Source organism: Malaclemys terrapin, chromosome 7, assembly GCF_027887155.1.
Source record: "Malaclemys terrapin pileata isolate rMalTer1 chromosome 7, rMalTer1.hap1, whole genome shotgun sequence".
NCBI classification, from domain to species: Eukaryota; Metazoa; Chordata; order Testudines; family Emydidae; genus Malaclemys; species Malaclemys terrapin.
This window is the reverse complement of record NC_071511.1, coordinates 83,472,448-83,497,008: the sequence shown is the minus strand read 5'-3', so window position 1 is coordinate 83,497,008 and position 24,561 is coordinate 83,472,448. Positions and strand designations below refer to the sequence as shown.

At 42.5% G+C, this 24,561-nt stretch overlaps 1 protein-coding gene across 4 annotated transcripts in view; it reads right to left on the bottom strand.

Annotated features, from left to right (window-relative positions):
• MYPN (myopalladin) overlaps nt 1-24,561 on the bottom strand; it is a 134,260-nt gene that overhangs the window by 34,624 nt on the left and 75,075 nt on the right. For all 4 annotated transcript variants that reach the window (XM_054035201.1, XM_054035203.1, XM_054035202.1 and 1 more), the window contains 7 exons: nt 18,500-18,571; nt 18,138-18,279; nt 16,360-16,383; nt 12,209-12,325; nt 11,110-11,479; nt 7,810-8,409; nt 4,463-4,610 (listed from right to left, as the gene is read on the bottom strand). In XM_054035201.1, the coding sequence (XP_053891176.1) occupies nt 4,463-4,610; nt 7,810-8,409; nt 11,110-11,479; nt 12,209-12,325; nt 16,360-16,383; nt 18,138-18,279; nt 18,500-18,571 (1,473 nt within the window). The remainder of the gene's footprint in view (nt 1-4,462; nt 4,611-7,809; nt 8,410-11,109; nt 11,480-12,208; nt 12,326-16,359; nt 16,384-18,137; nt 18,280-18,499; nt 18,572-24,561) is intronic.

The following is a 24,561-nucleotide window of genomic DNA, read 5'->3' as shown; positions in this document are numbered from 1 at the left end:
TCAGCCAATTGCTAAGAGAAACAAGTTTGTTTACATTTACAGGAGATAATGCTACCCATTTCTTAATTATAATATCACCTGAAAGTGAGAACGGGCATTCACATGGCACTGTTATAACTGGCATCACAAGATATTTACGTGCCAGATGCGCTAAAGATTCATATGTCTCTTCATGCTTCGGCCATCGTTCCAGAGAACATGCTTCCATGCTGATGACGCTTGTTAAAAAAATAATGCGTTAATTAAATTTGTGACTGAACTCCTTGGGGGAGAATTGTATGTCTCCTGCTCTGTTTTACCCGCATTCTGCCACATATTTCATGTTATAGCAGTCTCAGATGAAGACCCAGCACATGTTGTTCATTTTAAGAACACTTTCACTGCAAATTTGACAAAATGTAAAGAAGATAGCAATGTGAAATTTCTAAAGATAGTTATAGCACTAGACCCAAGGTTTAAGAATCTGAAGTGCCTTCCAAAATCTGAGAGGGATGAGATGTGGAGCATGCTTTCAGATGTCTTAAAAGAGCAACACTCCGATGTGGAAACTACAGAACCTGAACCACCAAAAAAGAAAATCAACCTTCGGCTGGTGACATCTGACTCAGATGATGAAAATGAACATGCGTCGGTCCGCTCTGATTTGGATCATTATTGAGCAGAACCCATCATCAGCATGGACACATGTCCTCTGGAATGGTGGTTGAAGCATCAAGGGACATATGAATCTTTAGTATCTAGCATGTAAATATCTTGCGACGCTGGCTAGAACAGTGCCATGCAAAAGCATTATCTTCTGCAACTGTAAACAAACTTGTTTGTCTGAGCGATTGGCTGAAGTAGGACTGATTGGACTTGTAGGCTCTAAAGTTTTACATTGTTTTATTTTTGAATGCAGTTTTTTTTTGTACATAATTCTACATTTGTAAATTCAACTTTCATGATAAAGAAATTGCACCACAGTACTTGTATTATGTGAATGGAAAAATACTATTTATTTTGTTTTTTGCAGTGCAAATATTTGTAATCAAAAATAAATATAAAGTGAACACTGTACACTTTTTATTCTGTGTTGTAATTGAAATCAATACATTTGAAAATGTAGAAAAATGGAAAAATATTTAAATAAATGGTAATCTGTTATTATTTAACAGCGCAATTAATCACAATTTTTTTAATCGCGCGATTACTTTTTTTTTAATCGCTTGACAGCCCTAGTAAAAACAATATTGAGAAAATAAAAATAAAAAAAACCCCAAACAAACAAACAAACAAACAAAAAGTTAATGCAGAAAGACCTGATAAAAAAAATCTTTTTCAATATTTCATTTGTTGGGACAGAACCCCGCACCCACCGGAAACACCTAGATATAATGCATCCATATGTCCACTGTTCTTCCCCCCCCCCCTCCTTCATTTCATGTCCTGTTTGAAGACCAATACCAAGAGGTTTTCTCTCAAACTTTCAGATGCTAGTATCAACCAAAGCAGTCTCCTCCCCGAGTTGTGGAGGTATAAAAATGTTATACCTCAGGCTCAGGGTGGGGATTTGGGAAGCAGAGGTGAAAACAGTGGATTTAGCTCAAACACTGAATCCCTTGTGGAGGAGATGGATTCTTCATTTTGCGGTGTGTCATAACTATAAAGGGAAGGGTAACAGCTGTCCTGTGTACAGTACTATAAAATCCCTCCTGGCCAGAGACTCCAAAATCCTTTTCCCTGTAAAGGGTTAAGAAGCTCAGGTAACCTGGCTGGCATCTGACCCAAAGGACCAATAAGGGGACAAGATAATTTCAAATCTGGCGGGGGGAGGGAAGGCTTTTGTTTGTGCTCTTTGTTTGGGAGTGTGTTCGCTCTTGGGACTGAGAGGGACCAGACATCAATCCAGGTTCTCCACATCTTTCTAAACAAGTCTCTCCTATTTCAAACTTGTAAGAAAATAGCCAGGCAAGGCGTCTTAGTTTTACTTTGTTTTCTCAACTTGTAAATGTACCTTTTACTAAAGTGTTTATCTTTGTTTGCTGTACTTTGAACCTAAGACTAGAGGGGAGTCCTCTGAGCTCTTTAAGTTTAATTACCCTGTAAAGTTATTTTCCATACTGATTTTACAGAGATGATTTTTACCTTTTTCTTTAACTAAAAGCCTTCTTTTTAAGAACCTGATTAATTTTTCCTTGTTTTTAGATCCAAGGGGGTTGTTTTCCTTGGGATGTGGGTGGGGCCTTGGGTTGTCCCCGGTGGTAAGGTTTTGTTTCGGCTTGCCCCTTCTGATATTCGCTCCAACTGCTACTTGTTTTTTTCTTTTCTGCCACCTCCACCCATTTGGCTCCAATCTCCCCCGCCTCGGTTACAGTTTTGGGCTTCCTATCTAGGATGTACCATTCTATTTCCTCAGGAACACCCTCTAAAAACTGCTCCATTTGCATTAGGAAGGGCAACTCTTCCATAGATTTAACATTTGCTCCTGATATCCAGGCATCCCAATTTTTCCCAATGTGGTAGGCATGTCGGGTAAATGACACATCGGGTTTTCACTTTAGGGCTCTGAACCGCCGATAGGCATGCTCAGGTGTTAGCCCCATTCTGATTCTGGCCTTGTTTTTAAAAAGTTCATAACTGTTCATGTGTTCCTTAGGCATTGCAGCCGCCATCTCTGCTAAGGGTCCACTGAGCTGCGGCCTCAGCTCTACCATGTACTGGTCTGGAATGATGCTGTATCCAAGGCAGGCCCTTTCAAAATTTTCTAAGAAGGCCTCAGTATCATCGCCTGCCTTGTAGGTGGGGAATTTTCTGGGATGGGAAGTGGTACCTGGAGAGGGGTTGTTAGGATTGGCTGGTGCATCCTGCCTAGCCCTTGCTACTTCCAGTTCATGCTTTCTTTCTTTTTCTCTCTCCTCCATCTCTTTTTCTTTCAGCTCCATCTCTTTCTTGTGGGCCACCTCTTTGGCTTTTTCCAGCTCCATAGTTCTCTTGTGAGCCTCCTCTTTGGCTTTTTGTGGAACTAGACTTCCCCCCTTTTTTTAACATTAACTTTTGTTGAACCTCCCCAAAATTGGAAGTTGTCTGGCAAGTTATCATTGTAATTAGAGATGGGTCAAATCTGAACTTCCTCAAAGTTCTTGGGCTGCAGGATTCAGGATTTTGGTTTGGCCTCATACCTAATGATAAATATAGTATATAAATAACTTGTGGTATCAGTAGATAACTTTAATACTATGTAGTGCCCCTTGTTTCTACAGAGGTTATCATGCAGTTAACTTGAAAGACTGACTGGTATTTCACAGTAGTTATCTAAATAATTTGTCTTACTACCCTAGCAAGTACAAACTGTAACACTTGTGATTTCATCTGCAAAACATACCACATGCCAATTGTTTTACTAGAAGTGTTCTAGGAGGGGAATCCATTAGAGGAAAGGTTAACAGCATAATTAAAAAGCCAGAGATTACAACAGCAGTTGTAACCGTGGGTAACTGACTCCACAGGGCCACAGTTTTCAGATATCTGTGTATTCTCTTTCAGAGATGCTTAAAGTTCTTGTCTGTGAGAAACTTGGGAAAATCCCTCCTTTTTGGACTAAGCCTCAGTAAACGGGTTTAGTACAAGGGGTCCCATATAAGTGGTGAGAACAGAATACTTTCCCACAGATAAAATGGCTACTCTGTAGCCATTCGTACACTCTCAGTCCTTCATGTCCATGTTCATACCAATATTGTTAAATGGCTGTTGAATCTGCATTATCAAGGAATTCCCCCAGCCTCCCCCAACATTTTGTTGCCACCTTAATTTCTTATTCACCCACATTTTAAAGTATTTACTGATTCTAGTTGATTTCAACTGATACTCACTTTCTTGAGTTTTGTTAAAAACTTATTTAATCAAGCTCACCTAACACTGGCTTTGAAGTTCCTATTGAAGGAGATAACGGCTACCACAAACATTTTTATGATAAGCTGATAATGAAATAACCTCTCAATTAATATTACTCAGCTGTCTGAAAAAATGTTCATAACAAAAAGAATTAAAATAGCATATTAATTCAGACTATTTCAACCCAAGTAAATAAGCAATCTTTCATACAATTAGTTCTTCTACTTAAGTTGTATCAGATATGTACAGTAGATGAATTAAGATGTGTGTAATTAATTAAATGTCATGAAAAGTGAGGAAGTGAAATCCAGTACAGGTGAAGAGCCTACGCCCAGATAAGGTTTTATATTCCTGCACTACTATCAAAATATTCTCTATTACAGACTATCAAACAAAAATAAGAACTCTCACAGTACAAAATTCTACAATCCATACCTCTTTATATCCTTTTAAAAACTCGTTTGTTATTGCAAAGTAGTACTTACTACGAGACCTCACAGTCTTACACACATCTGTGTCCCATAAGACTCAACATCTATCTTGCTTATGATGAGTGAATGAAGTGCACTTTAATAACGATCAATATTTTTACCTGCTGACTACTATGTCGACAGACATCCTCTTTGAAATGCATTTTTCTCTGCAGGTCCCTTACAACTGCAACTTTATTGTTGTGAATATAATCATCCGTTGCTAAGTGCAGGGGCTTTAGATTTTTCTTCATTAGTCCATGGGATGCTCTAGAAAACAGATCTGTTACTAAAATGCTAGTAATGATAAATAGTAGTCAATCACTTTTGTAATGTCATTCATTAAACTCTAAATATGCAAAGAAATCAATTGATTGCTTTATCTATTAAACAGAGAACAAAAACTTACTATCTTACTGTGTGCATTTAACTCTCGTTAATGCCAGTAGGAATTAAGAATACACATTTAGAAAAGAATACACATTAGATACTACATCTTGGTTCCAGATCCTTGCTTTCTGGAATGATGTCATCAGAATAACACCAAGCTATTCAAGAAATGTGTGTACATCTAGGTGCAGGTACACAGAGACATAGATGTAACATACCAAAAAAGTTAATGGTGTTTACCTTACCAGGGCAACCATGTAGTGGGTGTGTCTTCACCCTCCCCTTCTCTTCTCATATTTTCCCTGATTATTCATTCCTTTCTGTGCCCTCCCCATCCTGGTTCTTCTAGGCCAAATCCCTACTTTTCGATTTGTGAAATGCTGTCTCTTTTTAAACTAAATCAAACTTTAATAAATGTTTGAATATTAAACAACAGTCTCTACGCTAAGAGAATAGGACATTGGAACACTATGGCCTTCCTGCCCCAAAAACAATTGAGGAGTAAATCTGCAATGTACTAATATAATTAATTAGTTGTGTTCTGACTAATGGGAAGTATCGGTAGAAGGGGTAACAGTCCATCACTATGAAAAGCACATTTATCTTAGATCATCCCACACAAGTCTGGTGTTATCTCACCACTCCTACTGCAGTAATTCTTAACATCACCAATGCAAAATAATGAAGCTAAAGTTCTGGTAAATCATAGAAATGTAGGGCTGGAAGGCACCTCAAGAGGTCATCTAGTCCAACCCACTTCACTGAGGTAGGACCAAATATACCTAGACCTAAATGTTCATCCGTTTAACTCAAATAATTTTCAGCTCCTCTGTATGATTATTTTTATGCCCCTCATTTTGATGCTTGCTCCCATATTAAGATGTACATTTGGCCCTTGACAGTTTAGGAGCTATTTACGTGTGGAGTTAGCTCTGGGCTGTGAGCCAGGAACAGTAAATGCAGATAATAATAGTTACCTACCATACCTCAGTATTCTAAAGATTAATTAGTTAATTATTGTAATGCACTATATAAATGTTAAGTGTGATTAATGTGAAAGGAACAATTGTTCTGCAGTACGTATGCACTAGCTCCAAGTGGGTTTTGTTTGGTTGGTTTTTGCCTACTGTTGTTGTTGTGAGGTTGTAAAAGCTGCAGAGATCTCATTCACTGTTTGGTGGGGTAAGGTTAAAATCCTAACTCAGAACATGACAGCTCTGTTTCATAAGTCTGCCCTCCATGCTGCGACTGCAGAAGAGCCCAGGCATGTGTTGTAGGAATGTTGCTGAGCTCAGCAGAAACCAATTACCTGCTGGTGCTGAGCAATCTTAAATATACAAGAGGAGAGGCTTCTTCGAACTTTACTGTGAAAGGCTGGTGAGTGTTGGGAGTAGACGTATATTTTTTTTAATTCCTAGATTTGTCTGTATTTGACATAAAGTTATGGCCATGGGGAATGCACACAGGACAATGAGTCAGGAGACTCTAGGTTTATTCTTGACAGTCACTGCCTTGCTGTCTCTCACTTACTCCATATGTAAGATAAGGAAGGTAATGATGACTCCCCCTTTGTAAAGAGTTTGGAGGTCTATTCATGAAAAGATCTTTAAAAGTGTTAGTGTAGTACATGCTAACACAGTGTTGGTGTGAGAGGCAGCAGTTATTATTATTAATCTCAACTCTGTCAAGAAAACAATGACAGAACACCATCTTCTGGCCTTTAAACACCTCCCCAGCCTCTCCCAGCTCATCATCAGAAACAAGCTTCCTACAGACCAGGACATACCAACTCAAAGTAGCACCAGACCCTGCCAGAACAACAGATGCAAAAACTCTATATGTATCTTCACTGCTACAATGACCAATATCCCCAACCACATACCCTTCAAGATCCATGGGTCCTACACATGCCAATCACACCCTGGGGTGTACCTCATCCAGTGCACTAAATGCCCCAATAACAATTATGTGGGTGAAACCAGACAATCCCTATGTTCTCAAATGAACTCACACAGGAAAATAATAAAAGACAAAAATCACCATATCACCTGTGGGTGAACACTTTTCACAAAGTGATCACTCCATATTTGACCTATCAGTCTTCATCCTCAAAGGACACCTGCACAACACCTTCAAAAAACGAGTCTGGGAGCTTAAATTCATAACTTTACTAGACATTAAAAATCCTGGACTGAATAGAGGCACTAGATTTATGTAAAACACTATATAACCCACTAACCCCCACCCATGCCCAGCTTTTTTCCCCTTTCCCCCCATGACTGCAGAGGTATTAACTGGCCACTTCACCTTGAACAGTCCCTTGAAATATGTGTCATCTACTTATGCTAAACAATCTGTTCCACTTTGAGTACATTTCCCAGACCTGAAGAGGAGCTCTGTGTAAGCTCAAAAGCTTGTCTCTCTCACCAATAGAAGTTGGTCCAATAAAAGATATTACCTCACCCATCTTGTTTCTCTAACAAAAAAACGAGACACTTAAAACATTAATCTTTTGGGTATAACATCTTACTTGTTTGGTTACATAAAGCACACTAGTCTGTCACAGAAACCTCTCTCTACCGCTTATTCTAATAATTAAATTATTATTTATTTGGAAACTATTAATTCATCAGAGCTTTTAAATATTTAACAATTGCAAACAAAACAGCACCCCTTGGTAAATTATTTTTAGATATACCTATTCTATATGCCTACCATTGGGTCACCTGACGAAGTCCTGAGAGTCCTCAATATCTCCTGCCTCCATCCATTTTAACCCTACCATCTTGTCATCCTGAGTACACCCTGTCCTCCAGGTATCATGTTGTAGCTACCATCCTTCCAGATGGGCCTGCCTCAAAGCTTCCTTAATTGGGCATAAGGGTTGAATGAATCAAATCCTCCTTTCCAAGAAGTGGGCATGCTACTAACGGATAAGAACCCACCAATATCTTTATATTTCTATTTCATGATTGACATTATTTCAACAAAACATCTATGTGAGCACAAAACAGAAATTAACCATGGTTTCAAAGTAACTTCCTGTACCAACTTCAGCTTGTAAGTTTGTGCTACTTACGCAGCTGGTGCGCTTCTAGGCAGACCCATAGCATTGGTTGGTGGTACAGAAGGAAGTGAAGGAAGAACAGAACTGAGAAAGGCTACTGGGTTCTGAATCCGGCTGATTGGAGAGACAGGAGTAGGAAGTACGATGTGGGGCTGAAATTGGTTCAGGCTAGATATAGAAAGCAATAGTGGAGGCAACACTGATTCTTTGGGACTTGCTAGAGGCTGCTCACTTTGGCTTGTAAACCCTCCCGGAGACCTTGTCTGGATTGGTGGAGGAGATCCTACGAAATTTTCCTTGTTCATTGTTCTTTGGGTTCCTTGAGGCACGCTGCTGAATGTAGGCACTGGGGAGCTGGAAGGGGAGTTGATAGGTGGTGTGGTGTTCTGGGACACAAGGAACTGTTTCGGTCGGGTATAGCTGAATGTCTGTGAAGGAGAGACTTTGGCCTGCTTGTATATAGTTGATGTAGACTGCTGGTTGAATGAAGTAGCGGAGTTCAATATACCTGTGTTGAATGGCAGTTCTCTTGGAGATGGGGGAGATGGCTGCTGTAGATGCTGCTGTTCAAGCAAGACCTGGTTGTGGAGCTGTTGTAACTGGGTGGGATCTCTGTATACAAAACAAGGATGGGTGAAATCTGTCATGTGCCACACCAAACTGTTAAACAGGTTGTCTGCGCTGCCACTGTAATTCTTAGAGTATAAATTTCCATGTGCAGCTGGTCAGACCAAGGCTCAAAAGGAAAGGTGATGCTAATAACAAAAACTAGGGAGAGCTTCTTTCCTTCTCCCAGCTCCAGTTACATGCCATGTTCTGTGGCATCAAGCAAAAAGAACAATATCGGGTGGAAAGGAAATATTGTTCAAATAAACCACTCCTTTCCCCTGCTAAAAGCCTTTCCCCTTTCTTCCCAGTGCCATAATACATACTATCTGATTGGAACAGTTTTGGTTTTTTAAACTTTAACAGGTGAAGAGAACTATTTGCAGGAAAATAAAACTCTAATCTGGAGACTTAATTTCCTCTATTTTAAGGGAGTCAGATTCTGCTGTTATGGTTAGTAGTTAGTAGTTCGTCTCCACTGAAGTCTGTGGGCTTGCATTGGTGTAACTGAGAGAACAATTAAAATGAACTTTTACAATCCAATATCAAGCCTGCCTTTTTAACATCTATTAGGAGTTTAAACTAAGTGCTGAAGCCAACAGTATAGTAAACAAAACTCTATAATAACTACACTTCAAGAGTAAATGTAATCAGCCTTAATTTGGCTAGTGGTGACATTCAGTGCAGGGCTGGACTACATCATTCAGGGAGTAGCTGCATTTCATGCAATTTTTATTTCCTAGATGTTATTTATAGCGGAGGTCTTTGTTCACTTTGCAGTCAAAGCAAATTATTCCCCGCATTATGTGATATATTTTGTTATTATGCATGTGGAAATATAGCATATGGATAATAGGCTGCCTTTCCCCTTAGTGAAAAACAACATAAATGACAAATATGAGAAGTGAAGAGTCATCATATAATAAATTGCTCAAATTTCCTTTAATATCTAACAAAGAAAGATAGAAAAGCTGCTATTGCTTATTTTTTAATATTCATTTTATATTGCATTTTAGTCTTCACCATTCTATATAGAATCTTCAAACCTTATGGTGCTTTCATCTGTCTATGAATTCACTTACATTTTCTTTACAGGATTTATGTTTCACATGAAAATTTATCTTTCTGAAAGTTTAAAAGTATAAACTGCCCCAAACTGGAACTCCAAATCCAAACGCCATGAATTTAGTGGACCTTCAGATTTATTTAAATGTAACTGTTGTTCTTTACATAATTTAGTACCCACAAAAATTATGTTAAAAGAACATTATTAAGGTTTCAAAGTCAAGCACTCAAAAGTTACAAAATGCCAGAATTAAGGTTGCCTGTGCACATTTAATTTGGCCTCCTTGGGCATCTGCATTATGATACAGCCTTTCATTACATGATCACATATTATTTTTTCCACAGGACCCCGTAGTCATTCAAGTGCTGGGCAACATTAATAATGTTGTGAAGCCTTACCGTGTCCCTCCTCAGCCCTTTTTTCTATAGACTAAATATGCCCAATTCTTTCAACCGTTCATCACGTCAGGTTTTCTACATCTCTTATCATTATTGTTGCTCTCTTTTGGACTCTCTCCAGTTTGTTCACATCTTTCTTAACATGTGGTACCCAAAACTGGACACATTACTCCAGTTGAGACCTCAGCAGTGCCAAATAGAGTAGAACAGCTACCTCCCTTGGCCTCCATATAACACTCCTGTTAATACATCCCAGAATGACAATTTCCTTTTTCACAACAGCATCACACTGTTGACTCATATTCAATTTGTGATCCATTATAACTCCCAAATCCTTTTCTGCAGTACTACCATCTAGCTTATTATTCCACATTTTGTAGTTGTGCATTTGATTTTTCCTTCCAAATGTGCCAAACAAGCTGTTAGCAAGTCACTTAATCTCTGTTTTCTCATCTGTAAAAGTGATATGATACTACACACTTGCCTCAAAGTATTGTTAATTTTGTAAAGTACTTTTAGATCTTTAAATGAAAGATGCTATGTAGGTTTCCTTGTTTATTTCTTTTCTATAAAGGGCTCTACACTGCTTGCTAAATTGGATTTGAGGCAAGGAATTCTATAAGTTCCATTAGCAAAAAGATAGAAGTTTATTTCTTTAATTAACTGCAAAAGGGCGTTCAGATAAAAGAGGACGCAGTTTGAGTGTAAATCATGGTTGGGATTCCAAAAGTTGCCCTTGAACAATATTACACTGGTCCTTAAAATCTCCCCTCAGACCACAGTGTTCTAATCCTGCACTTGTCTGGTATCACACCATCTTAAACCTCTAAATATTTTATTTGTCTCAGGATGAGATTCATTTTCTGGGTTATAAAGTTATAAGGGAAGGTCTCATGAATCTTCAGTTTCATATTCAAGAAATACTACACCTACCAGTCTATATGAAATACAAAATTTTATGTAGCCACTCCAGATAAGATTACATAAGCAGAGCTAAGTGAGAAATTTGCAAAGTTTGCTTGCATTTTGCCTGGATCCAGGCAGTATGATTAATCTCTTACTTGCAACAACACACACAGAATATCATAGAATTCACGACACAAAAAGAAATGGGAAAATATTTTTGAATTTTTAAAAAATGTTGTAATGCACTTTCATTTCCTCATGAAATACACATGAAATCAGAGGTAGTTTAATGGTATGTGATTTCTAATATTAAGACTTAAAATCCCTTTTACTTACAGTTTTGGTTTGGCTAGTACTGGAGGGGGCTCTTTTGTAGGTGAAGTTGGCTCTGGTATTTTCATTGTCTGTCCATTAATCCTCTCCTGGAAGTAGTGTGGTCTAACCTGGTTTGCAGATACTCCTCCATCTTCTGATGATGTTTCACTTCCTTTATCATCTTCGGGCAGTTTAAAGTGCACCCGGAGGCCTATCTTAGAACTTGACCTGGGTTCATTATGGTTCACAAGGACCCCTTCTAATTTAGGTTTTGTGGGCTGATCCACCACTGGAAGTGAAGGGATGAGTCGGGTAGGATGTTGTTCAGCAGCAATTAAGTTGATTGAGCTCATTGTATGAAGGGCAGCAGTATTGCTATGGTCCTCAGTCCCTGAAATGGCAAATATTAAACTTATGCTGTTACTTAAATTTGGTGAATTAGATTACAGTAAAATCATAACTGTTGCCGTTGGGAAAGCTCAGGTTAATGCCTTACCTAGCTTTGGAATGAATTGTTTGGCTATATTCATACACATACCTATTTCTTAAACTTAACAGAGAATATTATAAAAAGAAAAAAAAAAGAAAGAATCTTTCTACAATTGGAAAGATCTAGAGGTGACCCACACCTCTGTTCCCCAATGAGTTCACAAGCATCTTCAGAATCAGTCAGAAAAATTCTCTAGCTTTCATGGTTGCAAAGAAAACCTTCCAAACATGAGTGAAATGCAAACTAATGCTGTGCTGGGTCTTTTTTCCATTTATTGATGCGTTACTCAACCAGCTGCTTTGTATCTCAGAAGCTCAAAGCAGGTGAGTGGCAACTGAGGAGCTGGGCCAACGTGTTCGTTTTGGGCTTTAGACTATAGTAAGAGAACTGATACACTGGAGAGAATCAAGAGAGATTACAAAAAAGATTATTGATCAAATCCTGAGGTCAGTGAGAGTTTAGCTTGAGAAAAGACTGGCGCAGGATTTCTCCCTTCATGTCCTACAAGGATGGACAGAAGTACTCTAACTGGAGAAGTTCTGAAAAGACACAGCAATCTGCTCTATACAATATCACAGCCTGATCCAATTATATGTACTTGCAAGAAAGTTACTAAAAATTCTCTCTTACCTTTAACAATTAGACAAGCGATGCTAGAGACAGTGCCATATTTATTGCTTGCAGTACATGTGAAACTCCCAGAGTCTTCTGAAAACACCTCAGCAATTACCAAAGTGCAAATCTCCTCTGAAATTCATCAGCAGAAATATTAGTGTTTTATCGCCCACTGTAAGTGAACTCATGCTAATCAAACACATAAAGGCCTTGCCTACATTAGGACGTTTTCTAAAAAATTCCCACTATTGCCAAGACTGATTCAGCTTCACCACTGTTAACAATGTTGGCAGCCCTAGCATAAGTTGGCTACCAGCTGTCATTGGCAGGTCTGCAGCAATTGGTGTCCATCTATAATAGGGCTCTAACATTGCTTGCACAAGTGAAGCTGAACAGGTGTTAGCAACATTGGGAACGTTTTCTAAAATGTCCTTACTACGGTTGCCAATTTTGTAATATTTAAAACCCAGACACTCCAGCAGGAGTACCAGAACCTCCCCCGCCCCACCCCACCCCCAGCCCGGGGCCCTCATGCTCTCCCCACACCCCTCCCCATTCCACGTTACCCGTGGGGGAGGTGCTCTGTCCTCCCTGGCGCTGGCTCTCCCCGGCATGTTTGGCCAGCCTCCCTGGCAGCCAGGCCCGAGTGGGGAGTGGGACTGAGTTGTTCCCAGTCGCTGCTCTGTGCAGCATAGCCAGCTGCCTTTGAGAGAGCCTGGTTGGGGACAGGCAGTGGTGGCAGCCTGCTCCCTGCCTGGGCTCGGCTTCCGGGGACACGAATAGGGTTGCCAGATATCTGCTTTTCAACTGGAACACCCGGTCTAAAAGGGACCCTGGTGGCTCTGGTCGGCACTGCCGACTGGGCCATTAAAAGTCTGGTCGGCAGTGCAGCAAGGGCCTGGGACTAAGGCAGGCTCCCTGCCTGCCCTAGCTCCATGCAGCTCCAAGAAGCAGTTGCCAGGTCCCTTCAGCCCCTAGGTGCATGGGCTGCCAGAGAGGCTCCACACGCTGCCCCCACCCCCAGTGCCGGCTCCGCAGCTCCCATTGGCTGGGAACCGCGACCAATGGGAGCTGCAGGAGTGGCACCTGTGGGCATGAGGGCTGCGTGCGGAACATCCCTGGCCACCCATGTGACTAGGGGCTGCAGGGACCTGGCGGACGCTTCCTGGGAGCCGGCAGGAAGCGCCGCCGGGATCCCGTACCCCAACCCCCTGCCCCAGCCTGGCATCCCCTCCCACACCCAAACTCCCTCCAAGAGCCCACACCCTGCATCCCCGGCCCCACCCCAGAGCCCACACCCCTAACCAGAGCCCTCACCCTCCACACCCCTGCCCCAGCCCGGAGCCCACTCCTTCACCCTAACCCCCTCATCCCCGGCCTCACACCAGAGCCCATACCCTCAGCCAGAGCCCGCACCTCCTCCCACACTCTGAATCCTTTGGCCCCAGACCGGAGCCCCCTCCTGTATCCCAACCCCTCATCCCTGGCCCCACCCCAGAGGCTGCACCCCCAGCCAGAGTCCTCACCTCCCAGCTCCTGTACTTCAATGCCCTGCCCCATCCTGGACCTTCTCCAGCACCCTGAACACCTCATTTCTGGCCTCACCTGGAGCCTGCACCCACAACCCATACTCCCCCCTGACCCCAACCCCCTGCCCCAGCCCAGAGCCCTCTATTGCACCGCAAAGCCCTCATCCCCAGCCCCACCTCAGAGCCCGCACCCCCAGTCAGAACCCTCACCCCCCCTCCCACACCCCAACCCCCTGCCCCAGCCCAGTGAAAGTGAGTGAGGGTGGGGAGAGCAGTGACGGAGGGAGGGGGTATGGGGCAAGCGGGGGCGGGGCCTTGAAGAAGGGACAGGGCATGGACAGGGTCATGGTCATAGGAAGGGGTGTTCGGTTTTGTGCCACTAGAAAGTTGGCAACCCTAGACAGGAGCCAAGCATGCCAGGGGGGAGGGAGGGCTCTGGCTCGTTCAGTCACTGTCCCTGAAAGCTGAGCCTGGACGGGGGGCAGCCTGCCACTGCTGCCCCTTCCCTGCCAGGCTCTCTCCTAGGTAGCGGGCAGCGTCCTAGTGGCCAAAAGAGGCTCTGGTCCATCCCATTCCACTCCCTGCCCGGGCCAGCTGCTGGGTGGGCCCTCGACCCTGTATGTCCCTCTCCCCCACCCCGCAATGCATCGCCTAACAACACTTTCTTTGTCCGGTCAGTGTTTTTGACCAGCCACTGTCAGGTGCCCCTTTTGACTATATACAAGGTCAGAACACAAGCTCCCCTTCACTAAGGAGCTTAAAATTGAATTTAAGCAAATACAATGGGCCAAATCTTTCGAAACTGCAATCAAAAAGGCTTTTAAGGCCCCAAGATAGGTGGAAAAATGGGTGCAGTTAGCTGGAAACAGTTTAGGTACGATCATCCCCTGAGGTGAAAAAACTATACTTAGGGCCTGACTTTCAAATTTACAGGCACAATTTTGCACATGGAGTGAACTGTGCCCACAGTCCCACATCAGAAAGTCACTCTTTCTGTACCATGGAGACTCATTGTGGGCAACAAAGTGTGAATACAAATTTGGTAATTTGGTATGAAAATCAATCTGTGACTATGCTGTTCCTAGCTGACCAGTGTCTGACATGTCTTGGCAGCTGCTGCAAGCTGATAAATGCTCATCATGGTGGGATTGTTTGTATTTAGTCAAGCAGCAAGGTTGGATAGCATTTCAAGATTATAGAAGTCTGCGCTGACACAGTTTTCTTCAAGGACCAGTGAAAGTTTTACTGTTGCTTTGTAAGAACTTTCGCAGGAAGAATGGGTGATCTATCAGTATCTTGGAGAGGAGGGGAGGGTGACCACGGCACATTTTGATTTGTTAACCCTTCATACTTATTGGGAGAAACCAATAGCCGTACAGAAATTACTTGCCAATGAGGGTAACAGAATAATTATTTATTATAATGCTAGTTTGTAGTAGTATAGTACCTAGCTTATGCTAAAATTTGCCAACCACTGCTTATATGGAATTCCAGATTCTTTTTGAATGAGCAGTGGATGATGAGTCAGTGGCAACTGCACCCAGCTGATTACCTGCTAACATCTGCTTCACATTAAGCAGCAATACCACTAGCTGATAAATGATGGCATTGGAGGATTCTGGTGGAAGTTCCATCTAGTCATTCCTGAGCTGAAGTGAAAGCTATTGTGGAGCAGGAGAAAATGTAGGAATCCACAGCGATTTGTTTGAGACTTTAAAACAAAACAAAAAACCTCTCTGCAAGGGGCTGAGGGCAAAAAAATGTTAAATTTCTTATTTATAAAAATGACAGTTAAAAATAGTAATTCAGTAATTTACGGCTACTTTCTCAGGTGCAGGGAATTTTCTGTTTTTCAAATGTACACCTTTATTCTTTAATAATTAAACTATCATTAAAGCAGAGACTTCCTTATGGGGAAGCAATCACAAATTCCAAATCTTCTGGGTTTTTGTACATCTATTTTTGTATTTCTAAATTACACTGTGAAGAGTAGCCCATGCTCAGCCCTGGTCCCTGACACTGGCAAAACTAGCCACTGATAGGATTTTGTGATGTCAGGGGTTGAATGTCTGATGTGGCACTCTCAGATTTCATTTGTTGGGTGCAGGGGTGGTAAGAGGGAATAGCTGACATGGCTAAACATCTGAGTCAATGCTCCCTGACTGGCAAACTGGATAAAAATAGTCTATTCCTACATCATCTGATGTACATTTGACCCCAAGAAAATAGGGGACCATAATACAGACTATCCCATTCATATTTAGCCTGTGAGAAAGAATACTTGGGTCCCAGGTTGGGTCAGATCAGAACAGAGTGGAGGCCTTATTGTTTTCTTCTAAAATGAAAGAAGTTACTTCGCTTTAGTGGGTTTTCTCTTTTTCAGAGCTTCTATACTTTCACCTTTATGGAACACTGTACAGTAAATAATATTTGTGTACAATGGATAAAAGAAAAGTCTATGTGAAATTTACTTTTTGCATTCAAATACAGAAATTTGCACCAAGAAAAAATCTGCAGCCAGGAGTAAAAATTACCACCAACCTTATTTGTTTTCACTGTTAGAATGCTTTTATTTTATCTTATTAAATCCTCATGTTTATATAATCCTAAAGAAATTAAACATTAGATTATATTTACCTGGCTCAGTCATAGATCGAGGTTCTAAAGAGGAAAAACAATAGCAAAAGAATTACTGGATTGAATATATCATTAATTTTATGAATATGCTTCATTTTTCTCACTATGACCCACTATGAAGCGATGTCTCAGTTCTCCATTTACTGTAACATACCTTTCGATATAAATTTCTGTTCATGTGCCAACAAAAAAACTGAATTTTTAGAGTAAAGAGAATAGCAAATCCATAAAAGGCATCCTCCTGCTCTGGGCTGGTCAACAGAGAGTAATGTTCCAATTAACTCTTTGGAAACAGCAGAAAGAGATTATCCACATTTTGAAAATAGGTGTTTGTAAGTCCATATGTATACATAGACCTGAAATTTTACTGATTATTTACCACACATGTGTGCAGTTTGTGTGTGAATCAAGCTAATCAAGCAAATAGGTAGCTAGCAGTCCATACACACCAATATACTAGGGGTTAACATTAAAGATTAAACACTTCTCAGTTGATGGGACTGTACAGAAATGGAGTAGGAGACAAATAGAGAAAGACAGACAACCAGGAAACAGGCAAAGGAGTAGAGGGAGATGGAAGCAAAAGATAGCAGTAACATAGAACTCAAAGAAACTATGTAAGGTAAGGAAGATAAAGGAATATTTGGTCACAAACTCAAGAGAAACAAAAACAAAAAACAAACAAATTGAAATTGTGATTGCTCGTGGCCCCACTCTAAAGTGCAGTTATATGGGGAAAGCCATAATCTGGCCCTTTATATTTAGGTGAAATCAGCATATAGAATCATAGGCACTGACTTTCTGATTTCCCTGGGAGTGCTCGACCCCTGCTCCGCCGCAGGCCCTGCCCCCACTCTACCCCTTCCCCCAAAGCCCCACCCCATCCCGCCTCTTTCTGCCCCACTCCACCCCTGCCCCACCTCATCCCTCTCCATTCTGCCCCCTCCCCCAAACGCGTCCTGTCCTCGCTCTGCCTCTTCCTGACTCCGCTCCTCCCCAGTGTCTCCTGCCCTCCGCTGATCAGCGATGGGTGAGAGGTGCTCTGGGGGAAAGGGGAGGAGTTGATCAGCAGGGTCCGCTGGTGTGTGCTGAGCACTCAGTATTTTTTTTCGTGAATGCTCCAGCCCCAGAGCACCCACGAAGTCAGCGCCTATGTATAGAGTGTTACAGTGATGTCTCCAAGGAGCTGTGTCTACTCTGTCCATTATTCAGGAAATCAATCTGAATATGTAGGACTGGGTAGACTGGAATCCTTTCCCAGTCCTTCGTCAGTAAACCCCACAATAAAACAAGGTGAATTCTTACAACTAAATTCTAAATCAGAACTTCAGAATTGGGGCCCACTAGCAAGGACTCTACTTATCACATAATGAAGTTGATTATCTTCCACTGATGTAAAGGAGAGCAAGCTTCACCCCATGGAAGAGCATACAGTCTTTGCATTGCTGTTCATGACAGGCATTCTGCCACAGGACACCAATTTTAAATTGCAAATAGCACCTACTGAGGAGATGCTCTGAATGACTACATCCCCTTCACTACACCCTCCCGTGAAGCACCACCCTTTGAGGCAACACTGGGTCCTTGAGGGATCCCAGAGAAGTGGGACTTGTGTGTATCTTGAGCCAATGCAACACTACTGCTGATGTCTGTCAGCATAAACCATAGTTTAATATAGCTCTATGCATTGTAACCAAACATTCCAAGAGCAAATATGTCAGCATTTGTTTAAATGTCTATAATATAGCAGACAAAGCATTTCAATGCAGGAAACATACTTTTTTGTAATATTCTAAAATCCGGAGAATCTTGTATTAATGTCCCTTCTCTGTACCATTCAACCTTTGGAGAAGGAGCTCCTTTCACCCTGCACTCAAAGACAACCAGCTGACCCTCAGAAGCTGAAATATCCTGTAGCATCTAAAATATAAAAAAGATCAATATATTGTTTAATGATTCTGGAAGTAAAACTGAGTCTTATGATTTCGCAACATGTTTTAAAAAAAAATCTGATAGACAAGAATGCTGTAGATTTCCTTTTTGCTATATAGCAACAGTAGGAAACAAAGTTTTAAGTTATGTATGCATAAAAAATCAGTTGAGTTGTTTCATTTTGAAATGTGTAATCAAAACAAATTACCTTTGTAAACACAGGAGCAGCTATTAAGGGTCTTCCATCCAATCCTTGCAAATAATTAGTGGGGCTTTGACTCTGGAGGTTAAGAGATATGCAATGGTGAAGTTTAGATATACAATGGGTATTATGCAGTACACAGGAGAAACATATGATATCCCTCACACTTCAAATGGAATCTACTGTAAAGTCAGAACGCTCATTACCAGTCTATTTAAATGTTTTACCTTGAAAGTGTTTTCTGTTCACAAGCTTATAACTGTTCCCTAGTTCAAGATAGTTATTCCCAAATTAACAGGGAACCTCTTCAAGTTGTTGCTGGACTGAAATGTCCTTGCAGTTATATCAGTCCTTGCTTGACAGGCTACTGTACATCACTCTGCTCTGATTGGCTACAGTTTTCAGAACTTCGGCCATTTACCCACAACAAATAGCTGCCTCAGCATCTGACTGGACACTCTCATAGCCCTACCTCACATAACCCCAATCTTGTCACTATCTATTCATGTTGTCCTCTGTGTCCCTTGAAAAAGACTTATTCCCCACACCCTGCCCTGTGACCTCCAACCCTGTATCTATTCTAGCATTTAAAAAACATGTGTAAAATATATCTGCAGTACCAGTAGTAACAGCAGTGGGAGTGCTAGTATAGGTAAAACTCTAGAGATATGCCGAGCTCTTAGGCACACTGTGCTGTCTAACCCTGGTCGTAGCAAGTCTTCTTGACAGTGGTAAAAATGCTGGTAGCTGGCAGAGCCCTGAGCTAGTGCTCCCACCATTGTTACAGCTGGTGGAACTGACTAGGTGTTACTAATCGTGGAAAACATTTTAGAAAAAAGACTAGGCCTAAAGAGTAGTTCCTCTGACTGGCTGAGACAGTCCATTATGAGATTTGTCTCTCAGTAACTGGACAATTATATCTTAGCAGTGTGCACTTCTAAATTTAAAATAAAATAAATAAAATAGACAATGAATTGATATGGCAGATTTGATTATACCACAGTTAAGCATAGTAACATGCAGAGCTTTAAGCCATAATGTACAAAAGTTTTCTTCTAAAACTACTGGCTGTTCATTTTTAAAAATATGTCGAATGAGTTAATCTCCAAATTGGATAGGGAGCTTTATAATGTGAAAGACAGGCTCTCCACAAGAAAATCTTAGGAGAAATCCTATCCCCATTTCAGTCAATGGGAGTTTTGCCATTGATTTCCATGGGGGACCCCTTAACTCTCCAATCCAAACTTGGAATTGCAGATGTGAAAATATATTCCACCCAGAGCCAGATTAACCATTAGGCTAATAAGGCTATAGTCTTAGGCCCTCCTATTTTTTAGGCCCTACTGGTCAGGCAGGGGACGTGGTCAGCAGTGCCGGCTTTAGGACGATTCCCCTGATTCCCCCGAATCGGGCCCCGCACCTAAGAGGGCCCTGCGCCCATGCCTAAGAGGGCCCGCGCCCTAAAGAAGAGCGCCTATTTTAGGTGTCTTTTTAATTTTTACTCACCCTGCGGCGGTCCCGGTCTTCGGCGGCGGGTCCTTCACTCGCTCCAGGTCTTTGGCGGCATTTCAGCGGCGGGTCCTTCAGTGCCGCGGAAGACCCAGAGCGAGTGAAGGACCCACCGCCAAAGACCCGGAGCGCCGCCGGGTATTTGAATCGGGCCCCGCACTTCCTAAAGCTGGCTCTGGAGGTCAGGGGGCTGGGTGAGGGAGGAGGGGGAGAGCAACCTTGCTCATGTAGCCCGCTGGAGCACTCCCCTGCCAGCGGGAAAGGCAAAGCAGCCCCCGGTGGGCTGTGCTAGGAAGTAGCTCAGCCAGCAGCCATCACTGCACTGCAGGAACACACTGATGGGTATTCGGTTAACACTGGTGACCGGACACTAAAAATCCAGTTGCCACGGGAACTGATGCCAGGCGTGGGTGTAGTTTAAGCAGGCATTGTTCCCCCCTCTGCTCCTCCCACCCCCAATTTCTCCGGAGCTCTGTTTAGCTGTCAGGGAGAGAAGAGGCTCCCTCTGTCCCCCTCCTCCACTGAGGGCTGCAGGCATTTCCAGGATGCTGCCTCCTGGGTCCTAGTGCCCATCTCCGTCATCTTCTATGTGTGCTGGATCCCGTTTCTGGACAACTGGTGAGTGCCTGGGGAGGGGGGAGCAGGGCAAGGGGCCGGCGGGGGGAAGAGGCAGTACCAGAGCGGTAGGGTGAGAAGCTTGCACAGAACCTGCACCCACTCTATCCAGCTCCAACCAGAACTATTGCCCCGCCCATGTATAAGGAACGAATTCCCACACATCTGTAGGAAAAACAAAACAAAACATCCCATTCTGGATACCAGTACTTTAACTTTTACAGTACCTTCCATTGAGGGGCTTCAGATTTATGATGCACTGTGTTCAATACGGTATTGAACTGTACTAAAAATAAAAAAAAAATCCATTTTTTTTCTTTGATGTATTTTTCTGTACTGGGATACACAGGCAACCAAGTTCTTTCCTTATGCTCAGCTTAGTTCCACAACGCATCTTTGTACTTTTAAGGGGTTGCAAAAGTACTGGAGGAAGCTCAACACACAGTGTTGAAGGTTTCTCCCTTCCCTCTCCCTCAAGGATTTTAAATCCACTTGTTAGCAGGCTATGATAGAAAGACTGGCTGAATAGGCTAAAGGCAGGTTCTGTCCATTTACTGGTACTCTAGCAGTTCAATCCTTCATAAAAGTACCTCACATTTGATTTCTTTCGAGTTTTATTCCAAAAACTTAAAGTTAAATAAAGCTGAAGTTAGTCTTCATTTTTCTGCCCCAACTCAAACTAACTTCTTTCCCAAGTGGAAAATGTTGGATAAGCATGGACTGTGATTTGAGGAGGGAATGAGAACACAGGCCAATTCCTGCTGACAGTTACTCCTGTGTAGCCTTATTGACTTCAGGGAGAACCGATTTTTGCACAAGAATAGATTTTGGTGCCTTCTGCTTTTTCACATCTGGTATAAGCAGAATCTCATTCACTTTCCTCCCCTAAACTCTGAGCAGTTTAAGGAAAAAATAAGCAAGGTCTGCTTGATTTACACATGCAAATGAAACAGGAACACCAGTCTTAAACAAACACCAGACCTGATGTAACAAGGGTGTCACTACAGCAGCCTTGGTTGGACTGTTCTTTTGAAATAGTCCTTTTAAGATGCTAATTTTCAGTGAAGTCTTTTGTTCAGGGGGGCAGAGAACACAACAAGGAATAGCTCTGTTTTGTCAACTCCTAGTCATTCAAAATCTGAAAGCCTTTAGATTAAGTTTGTTTAATGTTTTTACAGTGATTTTGAAGAGCTAACATAGCACAGAAGTGCTAAATATTATGACTGGGCAACCATCTAAAGATCTATGTCCCTTCTAGCTGTTACCTTTTTCTTTCAGAAAGTTTAAAACAAACAAATGCAAACAGTAAGGGGCTGGTGCACACAGAACTCATGCTTAAAAAACCTCATGTCAGAGCTGCTGATCACACATTCTAGAATAGATAATACTTAGTCCTGCCATGATTGCAGGGGACCAGACTAGATGACCTCTCAAGGTCCCTTCCAGTCCTATGATTCTGTTCTATGATTCTAATTGTGGAAGAGCTTGGTGACAGAATGGCCTGACGGGGTGAATCACTGGAGATTAACTACACAAACTGGGTATCATCCCACAAATAATATTTGGGTTCAATGTCAAAACAGTAATTCATTGTCCTCAGTCAGTGCAACACTGGGAGGCACTTTCAGAGCAAGACAGCCTAAAATACAATGCCACCTAATGTAATTTTCCCACTACTACTTCCTCTACTTCAGTGGATTTTACACCTGCATGGTTTTCTTGTACATAGTAAAAGCTGGCTGCCTCCGAGACTGCAGTCAGAGTGAGATAGGGATGTGGTGTAGAGTCCAGAGCTTGGGAGAAACACCTGCAGGGCTTGGCTTTGCACTGTGCCATGTGGAAAGCTGAGGGTAGAAGCACAAGGTTGAAAGAGGTGAGCAGGATGGGGAATGTTGCAGTGTGCATCCTCATATAGATGAGCACTCCACTACCTAGGAGGAAGGAGGCCTAAGAGAAGGACAGTGTAGCATCCCTCATCCTACCTCTTACTCAGAAGTATCTGTTTGAAGAATTGAATGTAGTGAGAGTAGAATAAACTTGTTAATTTTACATAAATAAATAATATGTAAATATGTATGTAGATAAATGTTTGATGACTTCATAATTTTTTTTTGCAATATGTAATTCATACTTAGGCCCTTCACTCCCATTAGCCTTATGCCCCTCATAACCTTAATCCGGCCCTGATTCCACCAGGAGTTTTCTTTCTAAATTTGTTAAGCACTTTTACTAAATTTGAAGACTTTAGTTTTACTTATTGAACAACCCATTTACTTGTATCACTTAGCAGAAGCAAAATTAAATAAATGTAGATAAATCATTGCTCACTGTAGTTACAACTACAGCCCACCTTATAAAATGGCTGTATGATAGGCAAGAAGCCCCCATGATTTCTAATCAAATAAATACAGAGGTTCTTTACTAAGTAAAAATGGAACAAAGAACAAAAGAAATTGGAGAAGTGTTTGCCTGAATTTCTTGTTAATAAACTATAAATTGAAAAAACATTCAGGTATTGTGTACTGAAGAAACGCAAAACACATTTGGTTTTCCTTAATAAAATTGTTCTACAAAGGGAGGTGGCTACACAGGCTTTAAATCAGCATGAAAAGGGGAATCCTTAGCAGGCTGAATTGTAACAAGCTTTATGTTGCTGTGCTTTATGTTAAATGTGTTTTGTGTTACTGGAATGTCACAAAGTAGATTTAGTGGGGGTAGCAAACTGCATAGAACTTGCAAGGAAGAGCACAAGTTGCAGGAGGGAAGAGTTTGGAGGAAGTACGAGTAGGGTTGTCAGGCATCTGTTTTTTGACCAGAAGGCCTGTTGAAAAGGGACCATGGCAGCTCCACTGCTGACCAGGCCATTAAAAGTTCATTTGGCCACCCACAGTGGAGCCAGGCAGGGTGCCTGCCTAGCTCCGCGTGGCTCCCAGAAAGCATCTGGCATCTCCCTCTGTTTCCTAGGCTTAGGGGCAGCAAGGGGAGCTCTGCTTCCCCCTTTCCCCCCCAGTGCCGGCTCTGCAGTTCCCGGCCAATGGGAGCTGTGGGGGTGGTGCTTCCACTCAGGGGCAGTGCGCAGACTGCAGAGCCGCCTGGCCGTGCCTCTGCCTAGGAGCCGGACATGCCGGCAGCTTCCCGGGAGCCGCCTGAGGTAAGCACTGCCCAGAGCCCACACCCCAAACATCTTCTCATGCCCCAACCCCCTGCTCCAGCCCTGAGCCTCCTCCTGCAATCTGAACCCCTCGGCCCCAGCCCGGAGTCCCCTCCCGCACCCTAACCCCCTCATTTCTGGCCCCACTTTGGAGCCCACACCCCCTGCCTAGAGCCTGTACCCCCTCCCACATCCCAATATCCTGCCCCAGCCTGGAGCCCCCTCCCAGACTCCAAACTTTGGCCCCAACCCCCAGCCCTGAGCCCCCTCCTGCACTCCAAACTCCTCATCGCCGGCCCCACCCCAGAGCCCGCATCCCCAGTTGGAGCTCTCGCATCCCAACCCCCTACCCCAGTCATGTGAAAATGAGCGAGGGTGGGGGAGAGCGACTGATGGAGGGAGGGACGATGGAGTGACTGGGGCGCAGGGCCTCAGAGAAGGGGCATGGCAGGGGATGTGGCAAGGGCATTAGGTTTTCTGCAAATAGAAATTTGGCAACCCTAGGTACAAGGAAGCCAGTTTGTGTGCACATGACTAAAATGATAGCTACAGTTGCATTTCTGTAAATAATTTTCATAATAAAAAGCCTGTTTAGTTTTACAGTCATGAGTTCTTTCATGGCATTACCTAGAATGTGGTATGAGAAACAATGGGGTTGAGGATCCAGACCAGGATATTTAAACTGGAGAACAGAAGTTGCTCTGTAGAAGACTGATAATGATAGTAATCTTCCTGGATATGCTGTTGCCTGTATACCATTAAACTTTTTAAAAAGAGTTGTTTTACTAACTAG